We start from the raw sequence: 27,195 nt of genomic DNA, 5'->3' as shown, positions 1-27,195 counted from the left end.
CCTACATTCAAACTCAGTGCCTCTTTGCTTGACATAATGGGAAAATCAAAAGAAATCAGTCAAGACCTAAAAAAAAAATTGTAGACCTCCACAAGCCTGGTTCACCCTTGGGAGCAATTTCCAAACACCTGAAGGTACCACGTTCATCTGTACAAACAATAGTACACAAGTATAAACACCATGGGACCACGCAGCTGTCATACCGCTCAGGAAGGAGATGCGTTCTGTCTCCTAGAGATTAACATACTTTGGTGCGAAAGGTGCAAATCAATCCCAGAACGACAGCAAAGGACCTTGTGAAGATGCTGGAGGAAACAGGTACAAAAGTATCGATATCCACAGTAAAACGAGTCCTATATCGACATATAGGTCCTTAGGCCGCTCAGCAAGGAAGAAGCCACTGCTCCAAAACCGCCATAAAAATGCCAGACTAAGGTTTGCAACTGCACATGGGGACAAAGATCGTACTTTTTGGAGAAATGTCCTCTGGTCTGATGAAACAAAAATAGAACTGTTTGGCCATAATGACCATCGTTATGCTTGGAGGAAAAAGGGGGAGGCTTGCAAGCTGAAGAACACCATCCCAACCGTGAAGCATGGGGGTGGCAGCATCATGTTGTGGGGGTGCTTTGATGCAGGAGGGACTGGTGCACTTCACAAAATAGATGGCGTCATGAGGATGGAAAATTATGTGGATATATTGAAACAACATCTCAAGACATCAGTCAGAAAGTTAAAGCTTGGTCGCAAATGGGTCTTCCAAATGGACAATGACCCCAAGCATACTTCCAAAGTTGTGGCAAAATGGCTTAAGGACAACAAAGTCAAGGTATTAGAGTGGCCATAACAAAGCCCTGACCTTAATCATATAGAAAATTTGTGCGGCAGAACTGTAAAAGCGTGTGCGAGCAAGGAGGCCTACACACCTGACTCAGTTACACCAGCTCTGTCAAGAGTAATGGGCCAAAATTCACCCAACTTATTTTGGGAAGCTTGTGGAAGGCTACCTGAAACGTTTGACCCAAGTTAAACATTTTAAAGGCAATGCTACCAAATACTAATTGAGTGTATGTAAACTTCAGACCCTCTGGGAATGTGATGAAAGAAATAAAAACTGAAATAAATCATTCTCTATTTTAGAAATGTGAAATGTCAGAATATTAGTAAAGTGGTGATTCTAACTGACCTAAGAAAGGGAATTTTTACGAGGATTAAATGCCAGGAATTGTGAAAAACTGAGTTTAAATGTATTTGGCTAAGGTGTATGTAAACTTCCGACTTCAACTGTATATGGGTATGTGCATGATAATAAGATGGTTAGAATTTGGCAGGGACTCTTATTGGCCCAGCCATTGTGATCAGAAGTGGCCACTCACAAATTATCGGGTGACATAAGCAAACAAATCTTCTAAACTACATGCATAATTAACATGGGGGGGTTGGCTTGAAATATTAATTGGTTAAGTTAAATGTCAAATGAAGTGGCTGTACAAATAGTGCTCTCCCTCCACTTTAGCCATCTCAGTCTAAACTGCAAAAGTCAACACTGATTTCAAGTGGAGGAGAACCAGGTCTTCCACGCGCGCACAAACACACCGACTGGGTCAACATGTGCACCTGTCCAAATGGAGAGAAGGATTGGGCCTAGCTGGTGTTGGTCTGGCACTCAACCACTGATTGCACATGAAGGTTGTCTGTATATGTGAGCATATACCATCACAAAACTGCAATGTTCTGTTATTTGTTACTATAATAAACCTCTACTTTATAATACATTTAGTCTGATGTTTTTCAAGAAAAAAAAAACACATTAAGCCCCAAGAGAAAAATCTTTTAATTCCCACAATTCTCTACAATTACCGTTGAGAAGTTTTGAGCGATTAGCGAAATTCCAAAGCCACAAATGGTGAACATTCCATTGTCTCTGTCAAGTCCACATCAATAGAAAAAAGGGGTTACGATGAAATAATATAATATTGAAGTTGTGTATATTACTTAGTTTTTATTGGATTACTTTGTTATTTTTCATTCCTTAAAGTCATCATCATCTCTGCTCAGGCAGTAGAAGTCAGCCAGCCAGACCATCTAATGTTATCTGTGTGCGCCCCATACTGTACTGTCTTTAGTCATCCTATTTAGCTAGCCTGCCTAACTACGCTGCAGAGCTGTCTGACAAAATAATTTAACGAGTTCTTCAAAGTAGAAGAGGCATACTCCCCTGTAGATCTAAGCCCTTAGATCGCAATATCTACTAAGCTAACATATGGAATTGTTTTACGACGGTCATAAAATATATAATTTAACCATTGGATTTTGAGGTATCAATAATAAGGTCAGTGAGGTCAGTGCAGGTACAAAATGCTACCGTTTGTGGAGCTTTACCATTCATTTAAGGATTTTTATCTTGGACTTGCACATTTGACAGTGCTGTAAGAGCCCTAAAGGTTCAAGCTACCGTGCAGGAAAACAGTCACCATTAAGTCTTTGCCTGTCCATTCAATTAATTCGTATGTTAGTACAAAAAGCTCTAAAACACGCAACACTGCTTTGAAAGATTAAATGGACAGTGTTCACTCGCTTCCAGCATGTTTCACCACAAAAAAAAACGTAGTGGCTGAAAGCCATGTAAAACGCTGCAATTGTTAACTATCTATGATGCAAGAATGAAATATAGATGATCCAACAAAGCCAGGCATCTTAGGATATTGTAGCCTAAGCACTTCTCCCTCTCCTCGATCTACACTGAGTATACCAAATATTAGGAACACATTCCTAATATTGAGTTGAAAACTTTCCACAGAGATGCTGGCCCATGTTGACTTCCACTATGATGTCACGTTCCTGACCTGTTTTCCTTTGTCTTGTATTTAATTTAGTTGGTCAGTGCGTGAGTTGGGTGGGTTTGTCTATGGTTGATTTTCTATGTTGGGATTTTTGTGTTCGGCCTGGTATGATTCTCAATCAGAGGCAGCTGTCAATCGTTGTCCCTGATTGAGAATCATACTTAGGCAGCCTGGGTTTCACGTGTGTTTTGTGGGTGTTTGTTTCCGTGTTTGTGTTTTTCACCACACGGTACTGTATAGGTTTCTGCACTTCGTTTATTTGTTTTGTAATTCAGTGTTCAGTTTTGTTATATTAAATCATTATGAACACTAACCACTCCGCGTATTGGTCCGATCCGTCTCGCCTCTCCTCGTCCGAGGAGGAGGACGAATATGAAAGCCGTTACAGAAACACCCACCACCAAAGGACCAAGCGGAGTGGAAAAGGGCAGCGACAGCAGCAACAGAAGACACAGGACTCGTGGACTTGGGAGGAGATCCTGGACGGCAAGGGACCCTGGGCTCAGCCAGGGGAATATCGCCGTCCCAAGGCGGAGTTGGAGGCAGCGAAGGCAGAGAGGCGCTGGTATGAGGAGGCAGCGCGGCGACGCAGTTGGGAGCCCGAGAGTCAGACCCAAAAATGTATTGGGGGGGGCACACGCGGAGTGTGGCAAAGCCGGGTAGGATACCTGAGCCAACTCCCCGTGCTTACCGTGGAGTGAGAGGGCGTCGTACTGGTCAGACACCGTGTTATGCGGTAAAGCGCACGGTGTCCCCAGTACGCGTGCTTAGTCCAGTGCGGGCTATTCCACCTCGCCGCACTGGTAGGGCTAGGTTGGGCATCGAGCCGGGTGTCATGAAGCCGGCCCAACGCATCTGGCCTCCAGTGCGTCTCCTCGGGCCGGCGTACATGGCACCAGCCTTACAAATGGTGTCCCCGGTTCGCCAGCATAGCTCAGTGCGGGCTATTCCACCTCGCCGCACTGGCAGGGCTACGGGGATCATTCAACCTGGTAAGGTTGGGCAGGCTCGGTGCTCAAGAGCGCGTGTCCTCCTTCATGGTCCGGTATACCCGGTGCCACCTCCACGTACCAGTCCTCCAGTGGCAGCCCCCCGCACCAGGCTGTCTCTCCGGGTTCTCTCCCCAGTTGCTCCCACCTGTCCAGCGCTGTCAGAGCATTCCTCTTCTCCAGCGCAGCCAGAGTCTCTCATCTGCCCAGCACTGTCTGAGCTGCCTGCCTGCCTGCCTGCACAGCACCGTCAGAGCTGTCCGTCTGCCCCTCAGTCCGGAGCTGCCCCTCAGTCCGGAGCTGCCCCTCAGTCCGGTGCTGCCCCTCAGTCCGGTGCTGCCCCTCAGTCCGGTGCTGCCCCTCAGTCCGGTGCTGCCCATCAGTCCGGTGCTGCCCCTCAGTCCGGTGCTGCCCCTCAGTCCGGTGCTGCCCCTCAGTCCGGAGCTGCCCCTCAGTCCGGAGCTGCCCCTCAGTCCGGTGCTGCGTACATGGAGGGTGGTTGTTAGGAGGAGGCCACGGGGGCGAGTAAGGAGGCGGACAAAGACATTGTTAAGGTGGGGTCCACGTCCCGCGCCAGAGCCGCCACCGTGGACAGACGCCCACCCAGACCCTCCCCTAGAATTTATGGTGGTGCGCCCGGAGTTCTCACCTTAAGGGGGGGGTTCTGTCACGTTCCTGACCTGTTTTCCTTTGTCTTGTATTTATTTTAGTTGGTCAGGGCGTGAGTTGGGTGGGTTTGTCTATGGTTGAATTTCTATGTTGGGATTTTTGTGTTCGGCCTGGTATGATTCTCAATCAGAGGCAGCTGTCAATGGGTGTCCCTGATTGAGAATCATACTTAGGCAGCCTGGGTTTCACGTGTGTTTTGTGGGTGTTTGTTTCCGTGTTTGTGTTTTTCACCACACGGTACTGTATAGGTTTCTGCAGTTCGTTTATTTGTTTTGTAATTCAGTGTTCAGTTTTGTTATATTAAATCATTATGAACACTAACCACTCCGCGTATTGGTCCGATCCGTCTCGCCTCTCCTCGTCCGAGGAGGAGGACGAATATGACGACTACCGTTACATATGACTTATCATAGTTAGTATACATACTAGTTAACCCATGATCCCATAACACCCACAGTTGCATCTACATATTGGTTTGCAATTCATATATGCCCTGCTTAGGAGGCCATCTTTGTTGTTGATATATCCTCTTATTTCTGCAGAGGTTGTCTGATTTGAAATAATTGTAAAGCCTCATTGCTCATGGGTGCAACTGTATGTTGAGTCTAGGATTTCTTATTGATTTGTGTACATACAGATTTCTGTAACTTATCGCCATAGGATTGTATAATAAAACCATGACAACCACAGCAGGTTTTTTTCTGGAATATGTCATTAATAGGATTTTAAGTTTGAACAACATTGTAACAAGAGAAGGTTAAATATATTATATAAAAACAGTTTAATTAAAACATTTGAGCTTGTTGTTATGTAACTCAGCATAAAAGATCCATGTAATTGTGCTCCCTCAACTTAATGGTAACACTTTATAATAACTTTCATGAAGAAGCCATTAAAAATGCAACACATGTTTATAAATGATTAAAGAAATTATCAAATAGTATTTACCAATACATGTATCAATAGTTTATTTATCTATGAAAGTTATTATAAATTGCTGCCCTGTTTATTTCCAAGAACATTTGTGATTGTGACATGCAAGTCATTTTGTCTCAGTAGCATAGCCTACTCCTACAATGGCAAATGGTTGGTCATGAAGTACAGTATTAAGACATTTCAAAGTTGAGGTAACTATGTGTGGAGTGGTAAGGTGAGACATTTTTTTATTATTATTTTAAAAAATCTGTGGGTCCTAGCATAGAAAAATGGCATGGGGATGTGATTAGGGTGGTTTAGGAAAACAAGAGACAGGAAGGAAACAGAGATGTGATGGAAGTAAGCCAGTGTGCATGTGAACAAGACACAGAAAGCTGTGTATGTCTGTAAGCCCCACTAAAAACATACCTCCTTATGAGTTAGTCCCAATGGTATTTCAGCCCAACTGAGCAGTGATCTAGTAATATTGTGCATGGGACATTTGGGTCACACTATGGTGTTACGACTGTAGTAATATAGTCCGACATATTTACGCTTACACTTGCTGCATCGGGGACACACTAGGGGTTTCTCTACTGCTCTTTACCTGCGTTTGAAGGTGAGAACCACTCCCAGTAGAATGATGATGAACATGAGAATTCCTGCGATGACACCGGCCATCTTGACGGTGCTGTCCACCTGCTTTTCGGGCTCCACAGCGTCTGAGTCCTGGGTGGACGCGCCTATAAACAGGCACAGACACATCACAGAGAGGAGGAGGGAGTTTACCCTGGAGCAACCATCCTCCACACACACACAGACACATACATACATACATACATACATACACAATATCACAAAGTCATGCAAAGAAATGTCAGGGTCATTATTAGTAATGAAAGGGAGACATTATTTGAGTGAAAAGGTAAAAGGTGATTAGATATAGTGTTGCTGTTAAGGGTATTGGCAGACATGTTGGCTATATCCTGCCTGCTAAACTCCAAATGATAACAAGACAAAGTTCAATAAAGATTCAGTAAACTTGTGTAAGGGTCCTTCTCACACAGGACAGATGAATGGTGAAAATCAACATGCAAATAACCGACTGGAAATACACAAGTTAGAGTAAGGTCAGTTTCTCTTGCATCAAAGGACTTGTGGTTGAGTTAAGTATGAGTTGTTAATTTCAACAGGCTTTTCATCTAACACAGCAGTTGCACCACAATGACACACTGAAGACATGCAGTGCACTAATGTTGAACAAACAATGATTTAAGAAGGACATGCAGGAAAATGTAAGCATGGGTTGTGACTGAAGTAGAATGTATAAGTTGAGTGAGTTAATAGTACTGCTAGCGACTCCAGCGCCTTCCACAGCTTACAAAAGTACTCTTACCTTATCAACTACAACTGAAAATCCTTGCTTTGAACAATACAAAGACTGTGGGAATACAAAGACTGTGGGAAATGCACCCTAGTGTTGCTGTCTGTTTGGAAACATTAGAGTAATACAACGTAATGCTTCTATGTTCAACCTCTTATAGATGCTATTTTCACTCGAGGTATTATTTTCAGGAGGTGCATTGAGGTGTTATAGAAACACATTCATGTATATTTTATTACCAACCAAACACCATCAATTAATGTTTGTAGACCTAATTAGTATATGTAGCTTATTAATCTTGACTATGTTGAAGATCAATACAAGTATGGCTCTTAATTGTGAAGGGTGCTCAGAAAAAAAGCCTTAAGTAGAAAATATATATATTTTTAAACATAGCAACAAAGCCATTTACAATTTGATGAATGCAAACTTCCAATGACTTAACAAAAAGTGACTGTTTCAAATCCAATGAAAGAACTCTTGCCGGATCTCCTGAGCTATTGCACTGTACTGCAGAACAGCGTTGGATAGATGTACACATGCCAAAATGAATGAGTAACCTTGATAAACAATTAAGGCATGTTCAAACAAACTGGGTGTCTTATTTCTAGCCTCTCTTTTACATACGCCTTTGTTCAAAATATCCTTTGAAACAACAGATTAAGAATATAACCTTGGCATGTTTTCGACTTCAATTTATTGAATCCATTAACACCATGTTGACACAGTTATTAATCTTACTCAAATATAATTTTAATTACTTTGAATTTAAATTACATAGACCTCACCTAAAAATGTGGAATGGGTAAAATGCCCCATTCAGTTTACTGTATAGAATAAAGACCCTATTTGTGTGTAGCCGTAGAATTTAGGGAAAGGGGGATACCTAGTCAGTTGTACAACAATGCATTCAACTTAAATGTGTCTTCCGCATTTAACCCAACCCAATCACTATCTACACTGAAGTTCTTTGATACCCATCTTGTCATTTATGGGGATATCTGTCGTTTTAAGGAATGTCGCAAATCTGTGTTTTTAATTCCTGCTTCAACAGTGAAGATCAAAACTTCAGGTGCAGGGTTCCCGCAAGACTTGAGTCATTTGACACCTGATCAGAACCCTTGATCCATCATCATAAAAATCCTAATCTTCCCCTGATTAAATTCTCACTGTGCTTTCCTGCACACCCACAAACGTGGTTGTTCGCTTAAAAAAATATGTAAAGGCTTTTACTTTGGGCTGGGGTAAAAGTTAACTATAAAAAAGGAATTATGACTAAAACCCATGATATTAAAACTTAATCTCATTCATATATGGATGGATTGATTCCCCAGACTGGGATGAGTGACACTGGTGGCAGCAGTGGGATTTGGCGGGAAACAGCGCTGCATGGGAGCTATTGTCTGGCAGACGGGGCAGCCCTGTGAGATTAGAGCAGCAAAGCTAAGTGTCTCTAATGGGATTACAATCTGAGCACTGCAGCGCTGGGTCAGATGGGCTCAGATTAATGTGATTTATCGGCACTGTAAACAATGTACAATGCTAATGGTACCAAGACTAGGCCTCAGAACAAAATGTCAACACTAATGTTTGTTTAGGTCAGCAGTACTTAAAGGCTTTAAAAGCCATTATTTGGGTTCTTTTTTTGTTTGGATAAAAAGGAAATACCATACATTCATCTGCTTTATTTACAATATATACCATAACGTATGATCAACGTTTTATCCTGAACTGAGTGCTTGTCCTCAACAAAGAGAGTGTCACTATTACGAAACAGGCTTCTTTGAACATAAAAAGTTTGGGTGGTCCAGAAACATGATATCTACATCTTTCTTTATCTATCTTTCACTAAGCAAACCCATTGGTACAGCGCTATAGACCTGATCATATAGTGGAAAATAGACCAGATTCTATCATATTGTCGCAAATACTCGAACAACTGTCAGACCAAAATCATACCCATTACACCAAGAGCCTCGAGGTTGCTAGGTTTTGTACTGCTAAGGTCACTTCAGTATGATATTTTGGCTCGCAAATATCATCCAATTGTAGCTAAACTGATTCTGTACTATTGCATTACGCATAAATTGGTCTATTAATTTGCCATAATGTCTTTATAGTCATCGTGTTCACCTAACCCTGCTATTCTTCTCCCCAGACACCAGAAAGTGATTTCCAGCAACCGTTTTCCGATTTGAGTCAGGGCCATTGAACGGTTTGTCACTGCACATCGAGGTAGATGGAAATTCATCAAAGTGTTATAAGGGCAACATTTGCATAAGACAACACCAAAGTCTACCAGGTCGGGCTGTCTGCATACACAATGCACACACAATACACTGCCAGATTTTCCCCCAAGATCTCCATATACCCAGGCAAAGCTACGATGCTAAGGAAAGCAACACCAAACACAGTGCCACAGAGCAACACAAATATAAAATGGGCACCACCTCTAACTGAGACAACAGCATTTCCTCTGATTCAAGAGCAGGCGGACTGTACTCTGTGTTAAGGGTTGGTGTTTTTTTTGGGGGGGGGTGGGGGGGGGGGTGGAAGAGATATTGTACCTTTTGAAGTGCACACAGCAAGCAACTTATCATAATTGCATGACACTAGCAGCAAACACTCTATATACAATCTGTATGGTAAGTTTGTAAATCTGTATGGTACATCTAAATGGTAATCGACATTCACAGACAGTGTATGGATGAACAAGGTTAGAACTTGATTCCTTGTGGACTATAGCATAGATGTGTATAAAATGGAGTGTATGAACATTACAACAGTACATTGGTCTCTATCTAGCCAGACAGGAGAGTAGCCACCTCTCCAACTGGTATGACGTTCCATTCAGGGGTTACCGCGCCAGCGACAGACAGTGAGTGTGGAGCATAGGCAGGGTGCAGGACAGTTGTATGGGGGATGTTTGGGTGAGTAAATACAGACTCAACTTGGAAAGGAAGGGAGTGGGTTGACATAGTGTGTCTCGTTTTTGTATATTTTGCTCAGAGACATATTACAGCTCATCTTGACTCATCCCTATTGTAAAAGCAAGGATTATACTGGCTGCTTTCTTTGCAGTAATTCAGACCTAAAGAAGTTATATTTGAAGATAAAGTTCACATTTTGCACTCTGTGGCATAGTAACTGAATAGCTTAGTTGACGGTCTTGCTTTACGGTTAACAATTGTTGAATAGGGCACTTGGATGATAAACGAGTATCATAATGTTCTTGCCACTTAAGAAAAGACAAATAACAATCAATCATAGAGAGATCATGGTGGATGAAAATATCAAAAATGTTTTTCAGATCTGTGTTTAAGCCACTTTCTACTAAATGTACAGTATATTGGGATTACAGATGCATATTCAATACAGTTTAAAAGCTTAAGTCCATGAGCAAAACTACAAGACAACTATCAAACAAATCTCAGGGATTGTCAAAATAGTAACAAACAATGAAAATAATAAGAGGGACGATAACCATACATATTTGAGGCACCAAGGTACAGTAGTCTCAATGGAATCAATGACAGCCAGCTACATTTTTGTGGACCAGACATGCAAACAAATGCATTAAGATGAGGAAAGAGAGAAAATAAAAATACAAACAAAGTAATGTATATAAAAGAACAGAAGAAAGAAATCTGGCTATGGAGCAATAATCACCTTCACTGGGGATGACAAGTATGTACGGCGTGGTATTTTGTCCCCTACCTATTACCACTAAGAACAAGGTTTAAAGTTCCCGGTTAGCATGCATGAAAGAAGAAAGAAACAAAGAAAAATAGTCTAAAAAAAGACGCCTTCATTGTTTCAATTGAACATTAATCACAGTAGTAGGGAAAAATTCAAGTGATATTGCTATAACATTTTGAAGAAAACTATGGGCAGTATGATTATATAGATGGCTGAATATATGAATTTCAACAAGAGCCTGATAGCTTCCATTAACGGAAAATGGCAAAGTAGTAGAAGTGTTCCTAATAGCATCTTTGGATCTATAAATCTATTTCAGAGGAATATTTTAGAGGTTTGATTCTCAGTGCATGTGAATGGGACATTGGAATGAAAGCATTGATATTAACCTTTGATTCTGACTGAAAGAAGAAAAAAAGGAGATGGAGTAAAAAAAAAAAAAAATTTTTTTGAACTTTGTGGGAGTTTTGATCCAAAATCGGATCTCTAAACGTTTACAATGTCCATATTAGGACAGCTTCAATCTTAGCAACATTGCCATGGTTTATCAAACAGGAAACTCAAATTCCATGTTAACAATTATGACCCCCAAATTTCCATACAGATTCTATACAGTATTTAACTATCAAATACAATCATATTGAAATAATCAAGCTGTGTATTCGTACTAGAAGAGATGAAGGGCCACAAAGTTTAAAGCATGTATTTTCCAAAGCAGACATGCAATCAGTGTGTCTACAAGTGTAGACTCCAAACACGGTAAAGAGATCAATTCAGAACGGGAGCATGGCGAGAGAAAAGAACAGAAAAAAATAGAGCCCACTGATGAGAAATATTTGACTTAGACAAAAAAAAAGCGTGAAAATCAATAACTACATCAAAAGAGTATTGTCTGTGCAAAAATGTATGTGCAGTATGTCTAAAAAGAGAAGCAGCAACTTAAATAGGGAATGGGAAGAAAAGAAAACTGAATAATGATAATTACATTAATGGAGGTTGTCCTTTGATACTACTGATCCTTAATGTGTTATTTTATAAAGATGGTTTAGAGAAAATAAACAGAATGGAGAGAAAAAGAAAAGCTGCACAGAATCTTGGACTGTATGGATCGAAAACCATGCCGGTTCAACAAACAAGAGTTTGGGGCTTATGGTCACTTATACCTTTAATAAAATAGAGACAGTCTACTTCTATGCAGGTGTAGCGCTCTCAATACATACAAGTAACATTCATTGGGCCCAGTTGACTTGTTAAATATGCATCTCTCTGATTTCATTGCATTTAACAGTTTAACAAAATATGAACCTATGAGTATTTTTTTAAAGGTCCAATGCAGCCATTTTCAGCTCAATATTAAATCATTTCTGGGTAAAAAATGAAGTACCTCACTGTGATTGTTTTAAATGAAAATGGTCAAAAATAAACAAAAATAGGTTCTTAGTAAAGAGCAATTTCTCAAAGAAGAATTTTGCTCGGACTGTCTGGGAGTGGTCTTAGTGGGGAAACTGAAACTAGCTGTTATTGGCGGAAAGGTTTGGAACTATCCTTCTTATTCGTCTATTAAACAATTTGCCGCCTGGTGATGTCACCATTCAGACCAAAACTCCATCCCACCACAACAAGCTGAAATTTCAGGAAGTCTTTTCAAACAGCTCTTACACTAAAAGGGCATTATCATCATAAATGTTTATTTTTACTGCACTGGGCCTTTAATCCATGAAGTATTGTATTTCCTATGCATGGGACATATTAAAAATGTTCTCATACCTTTAGTAGCCAGTCTCACACAGTTGATTTTGGTTTCCTGAAAAGACAGAGAGAGTTGTTCAATTATATTGTCCCAACACAGTGATTTCCATCACTATCCTCGTGTTCTAGTGCAGGGATAGGCAACCCTGGTCCTGGAGTGCCGCAGGCACTTCATGATTTTAATTTAAATGACCTGACCAGTTGTGTTGAATTTAGGCAATCACTAATCTGATCAATTAGCTCAGTTGGTCAGGTGTGGTGCCTAGTTGGAACAAAATCCTGCAATACCTGCGACATTCCAGGAACAGGGTTGCCTAACCCTGTTCTAGTGGATTTGGGATTGAAATAACAAGACGGCACAAGAGAAGAATGGGAATGGGTTCAGAAATACAGACATTTCAGTCATAGTACTTCATACACTTCAAAAAACTGTTGACCCCAAAAGCAGTGAGCGCATTTGCTCTCCAAATGGCAGCCACTAGGTCAGTTGTGGTTCTCAATCTTTTTTGGTTACTGTACCCTCAATCACATTTTGCTCTGTTGGGAGTACCCCCTAAGTACCCCCTCATGTGCAGTTTACCAGTAGTCCTATGTTCTTATGAGTCTTCCCAAGTACCCCCTGTGGATAGCACTATCAATAATAGAGGTTAATAAGCAGAAGTTATGTAGTAAGTATTTAAGGCCTTTTCCCCTCTTCTCAGCAGCACAGTCTATACTTATTAAGAATGTTCTTGGACCTTTCTTAAAAAAGACAGTTTATGTTGGCTGACTATGTCAGCCAACCTCAAAATGTACCTCTTGGGTCTTTGCTTGTAGCTGGGTAGTTACCTTGTTGTCTTGTTTCGCTGTTGTTTCCTATTACTTTCCAGTCGTTACCCAGTTATTTAAGAACTGTACTTAAGGAATTATTATTTAACTTACTGGTCATGTCTTATTAGTTTCACCATAGTTTAAGTGTACATATGGAGCCTTGACACTATATTCTAAATAATATTTCCCCGTTACCATGGCAATTACTATTACTTTCTTAACAGTTTCATCCATAGTTGCTTTGTACCTTACTGTTACTTTCGTTAAAACTTGACTTGTATCTACAGTGGGGAGAACAAGTATTTGATACACTGCCGATTTTGCAGGTTTTCCTACTTACAAAGCATGTAGAGGTCTGTAATTTTTATCATAGGTACACTTCACTTCAAAATCCAGAAAATCACATTGTATGATTTTTAAGTAATTAATTTGCATTTTATTGCATGACATAAGTATTTGATCACCTACCAACCAGTAAGAATTCCGGCTCTCACAGACCTGTTCGTTTTTCTTTAAGAAGCCCTCCTGTTCTCCACTCATTACCTGTATTAACTGCACCTGTTTGAACTCGTTACCTGTATAAAAGACACCTGTCCACAACCTCAATCAAACAGACTCCAACCTCTCCACAATGGCCAAGACCAGAGAGCTGTGTAAGGACATCAGGGATAAAATTGTAAACCTGCACAAGGCTGGGATGGGCTACAGGACAATAGGCAAGCAGCTTGGTGAGAAGGCAACAACTGTTGGCGCAATTATTAGAAAATGGAAGAAGTTCAAGATAATGGTCAATCACCCTTGGTCTGGGGCTCCATGCAAGATCTCACCTCGTGGGGCATCAATGATCATGAGGAAGGTGAGGGATCAGCCAGAACTACACGGCAGGACCTGGTCAATGACCTGAAGAGAGCTAGGACCACAGTCTCAAAGAAAACCATTAGTAACACACTACGCCGTCATGGATTAAAATCCTGCAGCGCACGCAAGGTCCCCCTGCTCAAGCCAGCGCATGTCCAGGCCCGTCTGAAGTTTGCCAATGACCATCTGGATGATCCAGAGGAGGAATGGGAGAAGGTCATGTGGTCTGATGAGACAAAAATTGAGCTTTTTGGTCTAAACTCCACTCGCCGTGTTTGGAGGAAGAAGAAGGATGAGTACGACCCCAAGAACACCATCCCAACCGTGAAGCATGGAGGTGGAAACATCATTCTTTGGGGATGCTTTTCTGCAAAGGGGACAGGATGACTGCACCGTATTGAGGGGAGGATGGATGGGGCCATGTATCGCGAGATCTTGGCCAACAACCTCCTTCCCTCAGTAAGAGCATTGAAGATGGGTCGTGGCTGGGTCTTCCAGCATGACAACGACCCGAAACACACAGCCAGGGCAACTAAGGAGTGGCTCCGTAAGAAGCATCTCAAGGTCCTGGAGTGGCCTAGCCAGTCTCCAGACCTGAACCCAATAGAAAATCTTTGGAGGGAGCTGAAAGTCCGTATTGCCCAGCGACAGCCCCGAAACCTGAAGGATCTGGAGAAGGTCTGTATGGAGGAGTGGGCCAAAATCCCTGCTGCAGTGTGTGCAAACCTGGTCAAGAACTACAGGAAACGTATGATCTCTGTAATTGCAAACAAAGGTTTCTGTACCAAATATTAAGTTCTGCTTTTCTGATGTATCAAATACTTATGTCATGCAATAAAATGCAAATGTATTACTTAAAAATCATACAATGTGATTTTCTGGATTTTTGTTTTAGATTCCGTCTCTCACAGTTGAAGTGTACCTATGATAAAAATGACAGACCTCTACATGCTTTGTAAGTAGGAAAACCTGCAAAATCGGCAGTGTATCAAATACTTGTTCTCCCCACTGTACATACAGTTGAAGTTGGAAGTTTACATACACTTTGGTTGGAGTCATTAAGTCTTCACAAATTTCTTGTTAACAAACTATAGTTTTGGCAAGTCGGTTAGGACATCTACTTTGTGCATGACACAAGTAATTTTTCCAACAATTGTTTACAGACAGATTATTTCACTTATAATTCACTGTATCACAATTCCAGTGGGTCAGAAGTTTACATACACTAAGTTGACTGTGCCTTTAAACAGCTTGGAAAATTCCAGAAAATTATGTCATGGCTTTAGAATCTTCTGATAGCCTAATTGACATCATTAGAGTCAATTGGAGGTGTACCTGTGGATGTATTTCAAGCAACCTTCAACCTCCAGTGCCTCTTTGCTTGACATCATGGGAAAATCAAAAGAAATCAGCCAAAACCTCAGAAAGAAAATTGTAGACCTCCACAAGTCTGGTTCATTCTTGGGAGCAATTTACAAACGCCTGAAGGTACCACGCTCATCTGTACAAACAATAGTACGCAAGTATAAACAGCATGGGCCCACGCAGCCGTGCAAATCAATCCCTGAACAACAGCAAAGGACCTTGTGAAGATGCTGGAGGAAACAGGTACAAAAGTATCTATATCCACAGTAAAACGAGTCCAATATCGACATAACCTGAAAGGCCGCTCAGCAAGGAAGAAGCCACTGCTACAAAACCGCCATAAAAAAGCCAGACTACGGTTTGCAACTGCACATGGGGACAAAGATCTTACTTTTTGGAGAAATGTCCTCTGGTCTGATGAAACAAAAATAGAACTGTTTGGCCATAATGACCATCGTTATGTTGGGAGGAAAAAGGGGGAGGCTTGCAAGCTGAAGAACACCATCCCAACCATGAAGCACTGGAGTGGCAGCATCATTTTGTGGCGATGCTTTGCTGCAGGAGGGACTGGTGTACTTCACAAAATAGATGGCATCATGAGGGTGGAAAATTATGTGGATATATTGAAGCAACATCTCAAGACATCAGTCAGGAAGTTAACGCTTGGTCGCAAATGGGTCTTCCAAATGGACAATGGCCCCAAGCATACTTCCAAAGTTGTGGCAACATGGCTTAAGGACAACAAAGTCAAGGTATTGGAGTGGCCATAACAAAGCCCTGACCTCAATCCTATAGAGATTTTGTGGGCAGAACTGAAAAAGTGTGCGCGAGCAAGAAGGCCTACAAACCTGACTCAGTTACACCAGCTCTGTCAGGAGGAATGGGCCAAAATTCACCCAACTTTTTGAGGGAAGCTTGGGAAAGGCTACCAGAAACGTTTGACCCAAGTTAAACAATTTAAAGGCAATGCTACCAACTACTAATTGAATGTATGTAAACTTCTGACACACTGGGAATGTGATGAAAGAAATAAAAGCTGAAAGAAATAATTCTCTACTATTATTCTGACATTTCACATTCTTAAAATAAAGTGGTGATCCTATCTGACATAAGACAGGGAATTTTTTATTAAATGTCAGGAATTGTAAAAACTGAGTTTAAATGTATTTGGCTAAGGTGTATGTAAACTTCCAACTTCAATTGTAGTTTTTTGGTGCAGTGAACAAGTGACTTAGTGAATTTGTTTGTTGTACTCAGTCAATGGAAAATGTGACATTTTGATTATCTGTTTAGATTTTTGTGCTTACAGTTGTGTAAATGTACCACGTACTTGTAAAAATTGCACCAAGGTGATAGAAAAAACTGTAAATTAACCTGGGTATCAGGCCAAACCCTGGCTGATGGCTTCATGCGGTGCAGAGTCCGTGCAAAGCCAGTGTGTGTAAATGCACCCTGCATTGTTTTCCCCGGCCACTTGGATATTCCTTGGGCCTTCGAGAAATGAAATGCAACCATAGTGGAAAGGGGTGACAGTCAATATGTAATTCCTCTGTCAAGGCTGGTTTGTCTCTTTTATACACGCTTGCCTGGGAGATCTACCATAGAACCAAACTGATTAGGCTGTTGCGGTGGGGGAATTGGTGTATCGAACGCGGCTGGTCCTTCTTCATGGGGCTATAGGCACCGGTGACACTTCTCTGTTTGCCAGTGAGGTTGGAAATCATCTGGTGTTTTCAAGTAAATTTTCTCATGGAGGATCATGTTGGCTTAACTCTCTTGACATAGAAAAATGCACACTTGGATATAATAACCCTGAATGAAATAACTGGGACCAGTGCAGTACAGTGATACTCCCACTATCTTCACAACTTGAAGCTGGATGGAGGTTAGGTCAACCAATGGGAATCAACTTTACTTGACCTGGCATACACTTGACATACTGTGGGTTACCGAGTGGAGCAGCGGTCTAAGGCACTGCATCTCAGTGCTAGATGCGTCATAACAGATCCTGGTTCAATTCCAGGCTGTATCACAACCCGCCGTGATTGGGAGTCCCATAGGGCGGCGCACAATTGGCCCAGTGTCTTCTGGGTTAGGGTTTGGACGGGGTAGGCCGTCATTGTAAATAAGAATTTGTTCTTAACTGACTTGCCTAGTTAAATAAAGGTTAAATAAAAAATAAATAAATACTGCAGTCTTAAAAAATCAATCATGTCAGTTCACAGCATGACAAATGACAGCTTTGATATGTCAAACTGTTATGACTGTGTGTCAACAAACTTTGGGAAAATCTTACTGACTGAGTGTCCCAGGACAAGACAGATACGTCAGACTGTCAAATATAACAATAACACTACTGGACCCACTCTGACCTTACTACCGAACTTAATATTCCACAGCTCCTTTACTAGTTTTTCCTGTGCTGCAAAGGAAACTCAACAGAATGAACAGTGCCAGGCTACACAGCCCCTTACACCAAGGATTGTCAGGCAAGACCAAGAATAATGGATGCGCATGTTGCGTTAGCACAGCTACAAGATCTGAATGAAAATGATTCAGATGGTGCGGAAATAAATTAATCATTTACATTTACATTTACATTTAAGTCATTTAGCAGACGCTCTTATCCAGAGCGACTTACAAATTGGTGCATTCACCTTATGATATCCAGTGGAACAACCACTTTACAATAGTGCATCTAACTCTTTTAAGGGGGGGGGGGTTAGAAGGATTACTTTATCCTATCCTAGGTATTCCTTAAAGAGGTGGGGTTTCAGGTGTCTCCGGAAGGTGGTGATTGACTCCGCTGACCTGGCGTCGTGAGGGAGTTTGTTCCACCATTGGGGTGCCAGAGCAGCGAACAGTTTTGACTGGGCTGAGCGGGAACTGTACTTCCTCAGAGGTAGGGAGGCGAGCAGGCCAGAGGTGGATGAACGCAGTGCCCTTGTTTGGGTGTAGGGCCTGATCAGAGCCTGAAGGTACGGAGGTGCCGTTCCCCTCACAGCTCCGTAGGCAAGCACCATGGTCTTGTAGCGGATGCGAGCTTCAACTGGAAGCCAGTGGAGAGAGCGGAGGAGCGGGGTGACGTGAGAGAACTTGGGAAAGTTGAACACCAGACGGGCTGCGGCGTTCTAATCATGACATCTCTGATTATTATTCTTCTGATTCTGAGCCCCAGCCTGAACCTACAGCTCCGAGGCACAAGCGCAAGAAAACCAGAACGCTGTGCACTGCCACCACCAAAATGAAAAGGTGAGACAGGAGAGAGGAAGGGACGGCACCGTTTGGGTAGAACGAGCCATAGACAGTACTATGGGCAGATTATCAGAACATCTCAAGCAAAAAACAACATCAACAACGCACTCACCAGCTTCCGTTGTTTATGTGACATGGACATGCTACAACACATCAGGGACTGTACTGTGGCTGAGGCGCACAAGGAGCAAGGAGACAGAGGGATCTGTCTGTTGATGAGCTGAAAGTGTTAATTTCAGAGAGATTATATGTTACCTCCTGACAATTAATCTTGATGGTTGTAAAGTCGTCTCAAATAAAACTGTGAAGGACCTCGGTGTTACTCTTGACCCTGATCTCTCTTTTGACAAACATATCAAGACTGTTTCAAGGACAGCTTTTTTCCATCTACGTAACATTGCAAAAATCAGAAATGTTCTGTCCAAAAATGATGCAGAAAAATTAATCCATGCATTTGTTACTTCTAGGTTAGACTACTGCAATGCTCTACTTTCCGGCTACCCGGATAAAGCACTAAATAAACTTCAGTTAGTGCTAAATACGGCTGCTAGAATCCTGACTAGAACCAAGAAATTTGATCATATTACTCCAGTGCTAGCTTCCCTACACTGGCTTCCTGTTAAGGCAAGGGCTGATTTCAAGGTTTTACTGTTAACCTATAAAGCGTTACATGGGCTTGCTCCTACCTATCTTTCCGAGTTGGTCCTGCCGTACATACCTATACGTACGCTACGGTCACAAGACGCAGGCCTCCTAATTGTCCCTAGAATTTCTAAGCAAACAGCGGGAGGCAGGGCTTTCTCCTATAGATCTCCATTTTTATGGAACGGTCTGCCTACCCATGTGAGAGACGCAGACTCGGTCTCAACCTTTAAGTCTTTACTGAAGACTTATCTCTTCAGTAGGTCATATGATTGAGTGTAGTCTGGCCCAGGAGTGTGAAGGTGAACGGAAAGGCTCTGGAGCAACGAACCGCCCTTGCTGTCTCTGCCTGGCCGGTTCCCCTCTCTCCACTGGGATTCTCTGCCTCTAACCCTATTACAGGGGCTGAGTCACTGGCTTACTGGTGCTCTTTCATGGCGTCCCTGGGAGGGGTGCGTCACTTGAGTGGGTTGAGTTACTGACGTGATCTTCCTGTCTGGGTTGGCGCCCCCCCTTGGTTTGTGCTGTGGTGGAGATCTATGTGGTCTATACTCGGCCTTGTCTCAGGATTGTAAGTTGGTGGTTGAAGATATCCCTCTAGTGGTGTGGGGGCTGTGCTTTGGCAAAGTGGGTGGGGTTATATCCTTCCTGTTTGGCCCTGTCCGGGGGTTTCTTCTGATGGGGCCACAGTGTCTCCTGACCCCTCCTGTCTCAGCCTCCAGTATTTATGCTGCAGTAGTTTATGTGTCGGGGGGCTAGGGTCAGTTGGTTATACCTGGAGTACTTCTCCTATCTTATCCAGTGTCCTGTGTGAATTTAAGTATGCTCTCTCTAATTCTCTCGTTTTCTCTTTCTTTCTCTCTCTCGGAGAACCTGAGCCCTAGGACCATACGTCACGGCAAACTGGGCATGATGACTCCTTGCTGTCCCCAGTCCGCCTGGCCTTGCTGCTATTCCAGTTTCAGCTGTTCTGCCTGCGGTTATGGAACCCCTACCTGTCCCAGACCTGCTGTTTTCAACTCTTAATGATCGGCTATGAAAAGCCAACTGATATTTAATCCTGATTATTATTTGACCATGCTTGTCATTTATGAACATTTTGAAAATCTTGGCTCTCTCTAATTCTCTCCTTCTCTCTTTCTTTCTCTCTCTCGGAGGACCTGAGCCCTAGGACCATACGTCACGGCAAACCGGGCATGATGACTCCTTGCTGTCATCAGTCCGCCTGGCCTTGCTGCTATTCCAGTTTCAGCTGTTCTGCCTGCGGTTATGGAACCCCTACCTGTCCCAGACCTGCTGTTTTCAACTCTTAATGATCGGCTATGAAAAGCCAACTGATATTTATTCCTGATTATTATTTGACCATGCTTGTCATTTATGAACATTTTGAAAATCTTGGCTCTCTCTAATTCTCTCTTTCTTTCTCTCTCTCGGAGGACCTGAGCCCTAGGACCATACGTCAGGACTACCGGGCATGATGACTCCTTGCTGTCCCCAGTCCGCCTGGCCTTGCTGCTATTCCAGTTTCAGCTGTTCTGCCTGCGGTTATGGAACCGCCACCTGTCCCAGACCTGCTATTTTCAACTCTTAATGATCGGCTATGAAAAGCCAACTGAAAATTATTCATGATTATTATTTGACCATGCTTGTCACTTATGAATATTTTGAACATCTTGGCATAGTTCTGTTATAATCTCCACCCGGCACAGCCAGAAGAGGACTGGCCACCCCTCATAGCCTGGTTCCTCTCTAGGTTTCTTCCTAGGTTTTGGCCTTTCTAGGGAGTTTTTCCTAGCCACCGTGCTTCTACACCTGCATTGCTTGCTGTTTGGGGTTTTAGGCTGGGTTTCTGTACAGCACTTCGAGATATTAGCTGATGTACGAAGGGCTATATAAAATAAACTTGATTGATTGATTGATTGAACACTTTCCACGCTGCGCTTTGGTCTCATTCCGACGACGAACGTTACAACGGTATCCGACGTTTGGAACAAGTTTCTACAAATCAGCATTGTATGTTATAAACCAGGAGAGAACATCACTGTTTATGAACAATTGTTCGCAACAAAGGCTTGTTGAGGCTTTACGCACTACATAGTGAGTAAGGCCCTGCTTTAAATGAAGTTCGGCTTATAAAGGCTTCATAAAGCCTTCATATGCACCAATGTCAAATGTGACATAACCCACTATGTTGAACATGATATAAACATGTGCTTTATAAAGGGTGACATGTTGTGCTGAAGGATGGCAATACGCTCTAAAGTGATGTCATGTTCGTCACATTACACCTAATCTCATTACCAAACACTTCCGTCTAAATGTGTGGAAGGTCTGGTGGACCAGCGTATCAAACTTGGCCATCACTAGTTAGGGTTAGGTTTAAAATAAAATTTTAAGGGTTTGACCATCATTTGGACTGTGTTAAGTAGTGACGATGACAAATTCTTTACTCAGTAAGTTCACTCCTATAGAATTCTATGGTCACTCCCACTAAAGCCAACTTTGAATGGTTGATATCCCAGGCTTATATGTGCTGTGTTTGCAATAACCTGGGGACGGCGTTACACCAAGAAACACTTACCTTGATGAGACATTGAAAGTGTCTTTCTTCTGGAACCAAGTTCAAATGTTCCTGAGTAGACAAACATGACAACAAAAATGAGCCATATTGCTGGGCCCAGTCAGGTCTTTGACACATTTACCCACTCCCACGCTGAAAGATAAGCCACAAGATCTTGGCACCATTGTAATAGGTTGTAATCAAGCTGTGGTCTCCAGCATTGGAACAGAAGAGGAATACCTGGAGCGGTAGTCTCAGGTTGGAATACTCCAAATAATCATGGTTCTGACACACTTTGCAGGTCCATTAACCCATTTAAATACCTCTGACACCCTACAGTAACCTGTGGATCATGAGAGAACTTTCATAAATCAGCAGAACGTTAGTAACCTATTTATTGACACTTTATGTAGTGTCCTGTAATACTTAGTTTGAAGTGAGACACCTTCGGTCACTCATAACATATCCATAAAGACTCTATATCACATGACGCTGTACTTAATTTAAAGTCAGACCCTTTTTGGTAATTTATAACACATACATAAACGCCTTGTATCACATGACACTGTACTTAATTTTTTTCATATTGGCATGGAAATCTGTCACCAATTGGATGGAAACCTAGCTAGTGAAAGATGTCTGAGTGTAATAATGAACATTTTTCTTTGACATCCCCTTTATGAGTGCCCCTTTAACATGTCTCTTTCTTGAGATAAAAGCATCTGCTTAGGTCCGAAAAGATCCACACTGCACACACAAGCACAGGCATATACATTGAGTGTAGAAAACATTAAGAATAGGTTGCTATAAATCGCATTAAACCGTTATATAAGAGATTCTCCTAAATTGTAATTGTCCAGTCATTTATACACTGAGCGTACAAAACATTAAGGACACCTGCTCTTTTCATGACAGACAGTTCTTAACATTTTGTACACTCAGTGATACCATAACCCAGACACTGAACTTTGGAGGAGAATTGAACTTTGGGAGGAATTGCTTATGCCTATCCACCGCAATGGCATTTCACTTCTGATAGTCACATCAATTCAGCATCAGGGCACACTCAGTAGCCCTATGATTCCTGTATTTTTTCTCTTTCCTTCCTCTTTCCCTTCATCTCTGTTTCTCCTTCCTCCCCCTCTATCGCTCTCTCTTTCCTTACTATCTCTCGCTGGTGTGTAACCTCCCACAGTCTGCCTTCACAAACCCAGCCTTGCGTGGAGCCCAGGGGAGAACAACCCATCGCCTGCCCCTTCTGCCTCAAATCATCCATCCACAGGCCCCCCGCCATATTCCAGCTCTGCACGCGCACACACATGCACACGCACACACACACACCCTCTCTATCTTAATCAGACACCCAGTGTGTGTATCCCCAAACTGGGCCAGGTCTGGAACCTGTGGGCACAGGGGTGGAATTGAAACCCCACCTCAGCATCAAGCCAGCTTATAAAAGAAAAGTGAGAAAGATAGAGAGGCAAGGAAGGGGGGAGAGCATTGGCCAAGAGCTGATAGAAAAACCTGGAAAATAGGGGGAAATACTAGTGGCGCTTGCCTATATCATTGAGATATTCTATGACCAGAACGTGATGAGGGAGATGATACAGAGAAAGAGGACATTTGGAATAATCTAAGATTTTAGGTTCTAAAAGCAACTCTTAGATGATCCTGATATGGCCTGTGTAAGAATCACTCGGAGATTAACTTCTTATAGGACAACTCCAACACTTTGAACATTTAGGTTGTTACTATGAAGTATTTAGTGATGCCCTACATAGTTTTAGTGCACTTTTATGATTTCATATCTATTGACTGTTTAGTGATGGGCAAAACCGGAGTAGGATCCCTGAGATGACAAATAAAATAAATGATGGACAGTCATTTTCAGCTGTCTATACAACCCATCTATAGTTTTCTGATCATATTGGAACTTTTTGCTACTGTATATGTTGCTCTGGTTGTCTTGGTGTAATAACATCTGTAAATATTTTAAATAGGCACTCAAAAACCTATAGAATGATATTTATAGTCAGCTTACTCCAATATTTTTCTGTTGTTCAAGGATCAAACACCCATGATTCCATTCGGCAAAACCACCATCACCAACGAAGTTGCAGCTCCCTTGGCCTTTCCAATTAGCCTACATTTTCGAAGTGAAGAAACGTCTTCCTTTTATTCGTTCCAATAGGCCTACAGTGTTGTTGGATGGTTGCTTCGACAGGTGCAAAGGCTGTATTTGGCTGTTAATGTTAAAACCACTTTATTTCAGATGCAGCAGGGTAAGCTACTTGGCTAGCTAGCATTTCTAATGTTAGAATCACAGACACAAGTCTTCAAATCATGAGACAGGATTCCCTAGTGATTTGCCTGTACATTTCATAATAAATGTGGTTCACGCCTACATGTTATGTGGATGGTTGCTTAGGGATAGCCCCCTTTTTTTCAAATTTCGCCTAAGATGACATACCAAATCTAACTGCCTGTATCTCAGGCCCTGAAGCAAGGATATGCATATTCTTGGTACCATTTGAAAGGAAACACTTTGAATTTTGTGGAAATGTGAATTGAATGTAGGAGAATATAACACAATAGATCTGGTAGAAGAAAATACAAAGAAAAAAACAACTGTTTTTTTTCTACCACCATCTTTGAAATGCAAGAGAAAGGTCCCAGTTCTAGCCATCACTCTAGTCGTAATTCCGATGGTGTCCACAAGATGCCAGCAGTGTATGTGCAAAGTTTCAGATGGATAACTTAAAGTATGAGCGAACTACATGACATTTAGTGTGAAGTTACCCAGGTACATTTGGCAAATCGTGAAGGAGACATTTCCATTCATATTACATTTTTCTGCAAGAATATCGTCAAATCTGTATACTTGGACTTTGATTTAACTTTTCCATTATTAGTAGCCATATTATAAGTTAAACATTTGCAAAACAACCAGTTTTCATAACTTCATAACTCTGAATATTCGTATAATTTTTGTCCAACAGGAAAAGGCATGCTGTCGCAAAAGGTTAACACCTACATTTTGCAACAGATACAGAGTTTCTGGATACTCACATAAAGCCCAGCTCATTGGCTATCTAGCTAGCTTTGATTGACCCCGATTGGTGCTTATTTGACGAAGGTACAGTAGACCAAATGAAGACCGGCCGCGTCATCATCGTGCCATGAAGGCGTCGCTCTCTGAACAAATTTGGTGTCCTATAGGATATACTACACCCCTAATGATATAGTGAAGTCTGGTTACATTCTAGGATCTCTGAGGAATACATACAAATGTGATTTGACTGGTTGAAACAATGTTTAGGGTTAGATTTTCACGGATTCCTTTCTTTGCAAATTGAACAAGTGATAATACAAAATCAATTGTGCATGCTATATGGACCTTTTTAGGATATTAAAAATGATTTTATCTAACAAAACGACACTTCATGTTATCTCTGGGACCCTTTGGATGATAAATCAGAGCAAGATTTCAGAATGTAAGTACACATTTCACCTCCAGAGGTGGATTTATCAAACCTATCGATGTGAAAACAGTGTTTTGTTGTTAGGAGCTCTCCTCAAACACTAGCATGGCATTTTTTCGCAGTAAAAGCTACTGTAAATTGAACAGTGCAGTTATATTAACAAGAATGTAAGCTTTCAGCTCATATAAGACACTTATATGTAGCGACATTTGTTGTTTCTCTAAAATCTACGTTCGTGACACAAGGAGCTGCATGATTTATAACTGTCCCATTGACGGGATCCCGATCCTTAAGACAGTCGCTAAGCTTAAACTTGGCTGTTATTGTTGCAAACATTATTATTATTTTTACGGATGTAGCTAGGGCTAGCTAGCTAGCATGGTAGCTAACCAACAGATACTGTAACTTAAATCTAGCATTCGTTAGCATCTAAATTTGAATTATTTTTGTGAAATGCATTTGATTGGTGACAATGCCATTAACATATATACAGCATGATATTGATGCAAGCACTATAATATGATTACAAAAGTAATGTAAAATGCACTCATAACTTATGACAAGCTTCATCTGGGCTTGCTAGCCAGCTAAGCGAACTGCAGACTGGGCGGTGCATTGCATCCTGGGAGGTGAAATGCACACTGGGAACTGTAGTATACTGTCAACGAGGGTCATGCAGATGCTTCAAAAATGACAAAAACGACTAAGTGTAGAATGACTAACATATCTTACAGTAGTGCATATACACTAACAGCATAATAACTGGTTATAGTGGTGGAATTGTTCTTTAAGGATTGGATTGTAGTGAGGAGCGGAGGAAATAAGGAACATATGGATCGACAACCTTCAATTGCAAGGCAAGTCATGGCAATACTCTAATATCTATATAGTGAAGTTGGAAGGTGTTAAGGGAACACTATCATTCTCTAAAAGAAAAAGAGGCTTGTCTTCTTTCCGTCACTTATTGCTCCCCTAAGTGAATATTTAACAGAGAGACGGAGCACCTTTCTCTCGATTTAATATTACTCTCCATATAACTCTACATTAATTTTGGCATCAACTTGCTGTGTTTATTCCCTCTAATTTACAGTGGCTGATAAGTTCTCCTAAACGTTTTTATGAACCACCTCCCTTGAGTGTTAGTTGGCTGAGGAACACAATAACAGAAGCTTGAGCAATCCAAAAAATGCGTCACCAATGTCACCCGAGTTCTAGGGCATTCTTGATAAGCATGCCCTCCATTTCAAAGCACCTGGCAAACCATCGAAAAAAACTTGTGAAAGCCAGAGGAGAATTCCGCATTCACCATCGCTAACCTGTCTGACAAAACTTGTTATGCATGGCCTAGACCTAAAAGGAGGCAGCCATTTGCAAAAGCTTTTTCACTGGGATGTTAATTAGCAAGCCTCAACGGTATGAAGCAGTAATGTTAATAAAGGTAGCGTTAATTTATAGTCTTATCCTGGAACGTTTTTACAGGCGGTTGTTTAAATGTTGCTTGGTTGAGTTGCAGATGCAGGTCTCTAGTTGGAAGACATCTTGTGGCTAAGAGCACTAGCCTGAGCTGAATACCAAGTCCCTGTGGTGCAGCTGGTTGAACCGCTGTAGGAGACACAGACATCCACGGTGTCCTAGAGAGCTCACATCACTAGTCTGTCTAAATTGTGGTCCAACATGTCCTAACTTAGCCTTTCCAGGAACTAATGGTAAAAATTTGCAGTGAAGCTGCATTTGTTATACTGATTGATGTGTTGAAATTACTTGATAATTACACCCTGTCCCTTAACAACTGAACAAAAACAAGAGACAGAATCAAATAAAAAAATGAAGTTGACTAGCGGCAACAATTGGAACCTAAAAGATACCCACCATGAGCACACACTAAATTTGCCCAAGAGGCAAACAAAAGAAAAACCCACACCAAATTTAATGACAGGAAACAAACCAAAATGGTGGCACAAAACAAAATCAGATA

General features: G+C 41.8%; 1 protein-coding gene across 16 annotated transcripts in view; it reads right to left on the bottom strand.

The window, feature by feature from the left end:
- The window catches only part of ptprt (protein tyrosine phosphatase receptor type T), a 487,625-nt gene that overhangs the window by 98,489 nt on the left and 361,941 nt on the right, over positions 1 to 27,195 (bottom strand). For 11 of the 16 annotated variants that reach the window (XM_071386753.1, XM_071386649.1, XM_071386662.1 and 8 more), the window contains exons 13-15: positions 12,267 to 12,303; positions 10,470 to 10,526; positions 6,024 to 6,159 (exon numbers count right to left, since the gene is read on the bottom strand). In XM_071386753.1, the coding sequence (XP_071242854.1) occupies positions 6,024 to 6,159; positions 10,470 to 10,526; positions 12,267 to 12,303 (230 nt within the window). The remainder of the gene's footprint in view (positions 1 to 6,023; positions 6,160 to 10,469; positions 10,527 to 12,266; positions 12,304 to 27,195) is intronic. The other 5 variants (XM_071386694.1, XM_071386708.1, XM_071386771.1 and 2 more) reach the window with 1 other exon arrangement.

This window comes from Salvelinus alpinus, chromosome 2, assembly GCF_045679555.1.
Source record: "Salvelinus alpinus chromosome 2, SLU_Salpinus.1, whole genome shotgun sequence".
NCBI classification, from domain to species: Eukaryota; Metazoa; Chordata; class Actinopteri; order Salmoniformes; family Salmonidae; genus Salvelinus; species Salvelinus alpinus.
The sequence above is the reverse complement of the archived record's forward strand: the minus strand, read 5'-3'. Positions and strand labels throughout refer to the sequence as shown.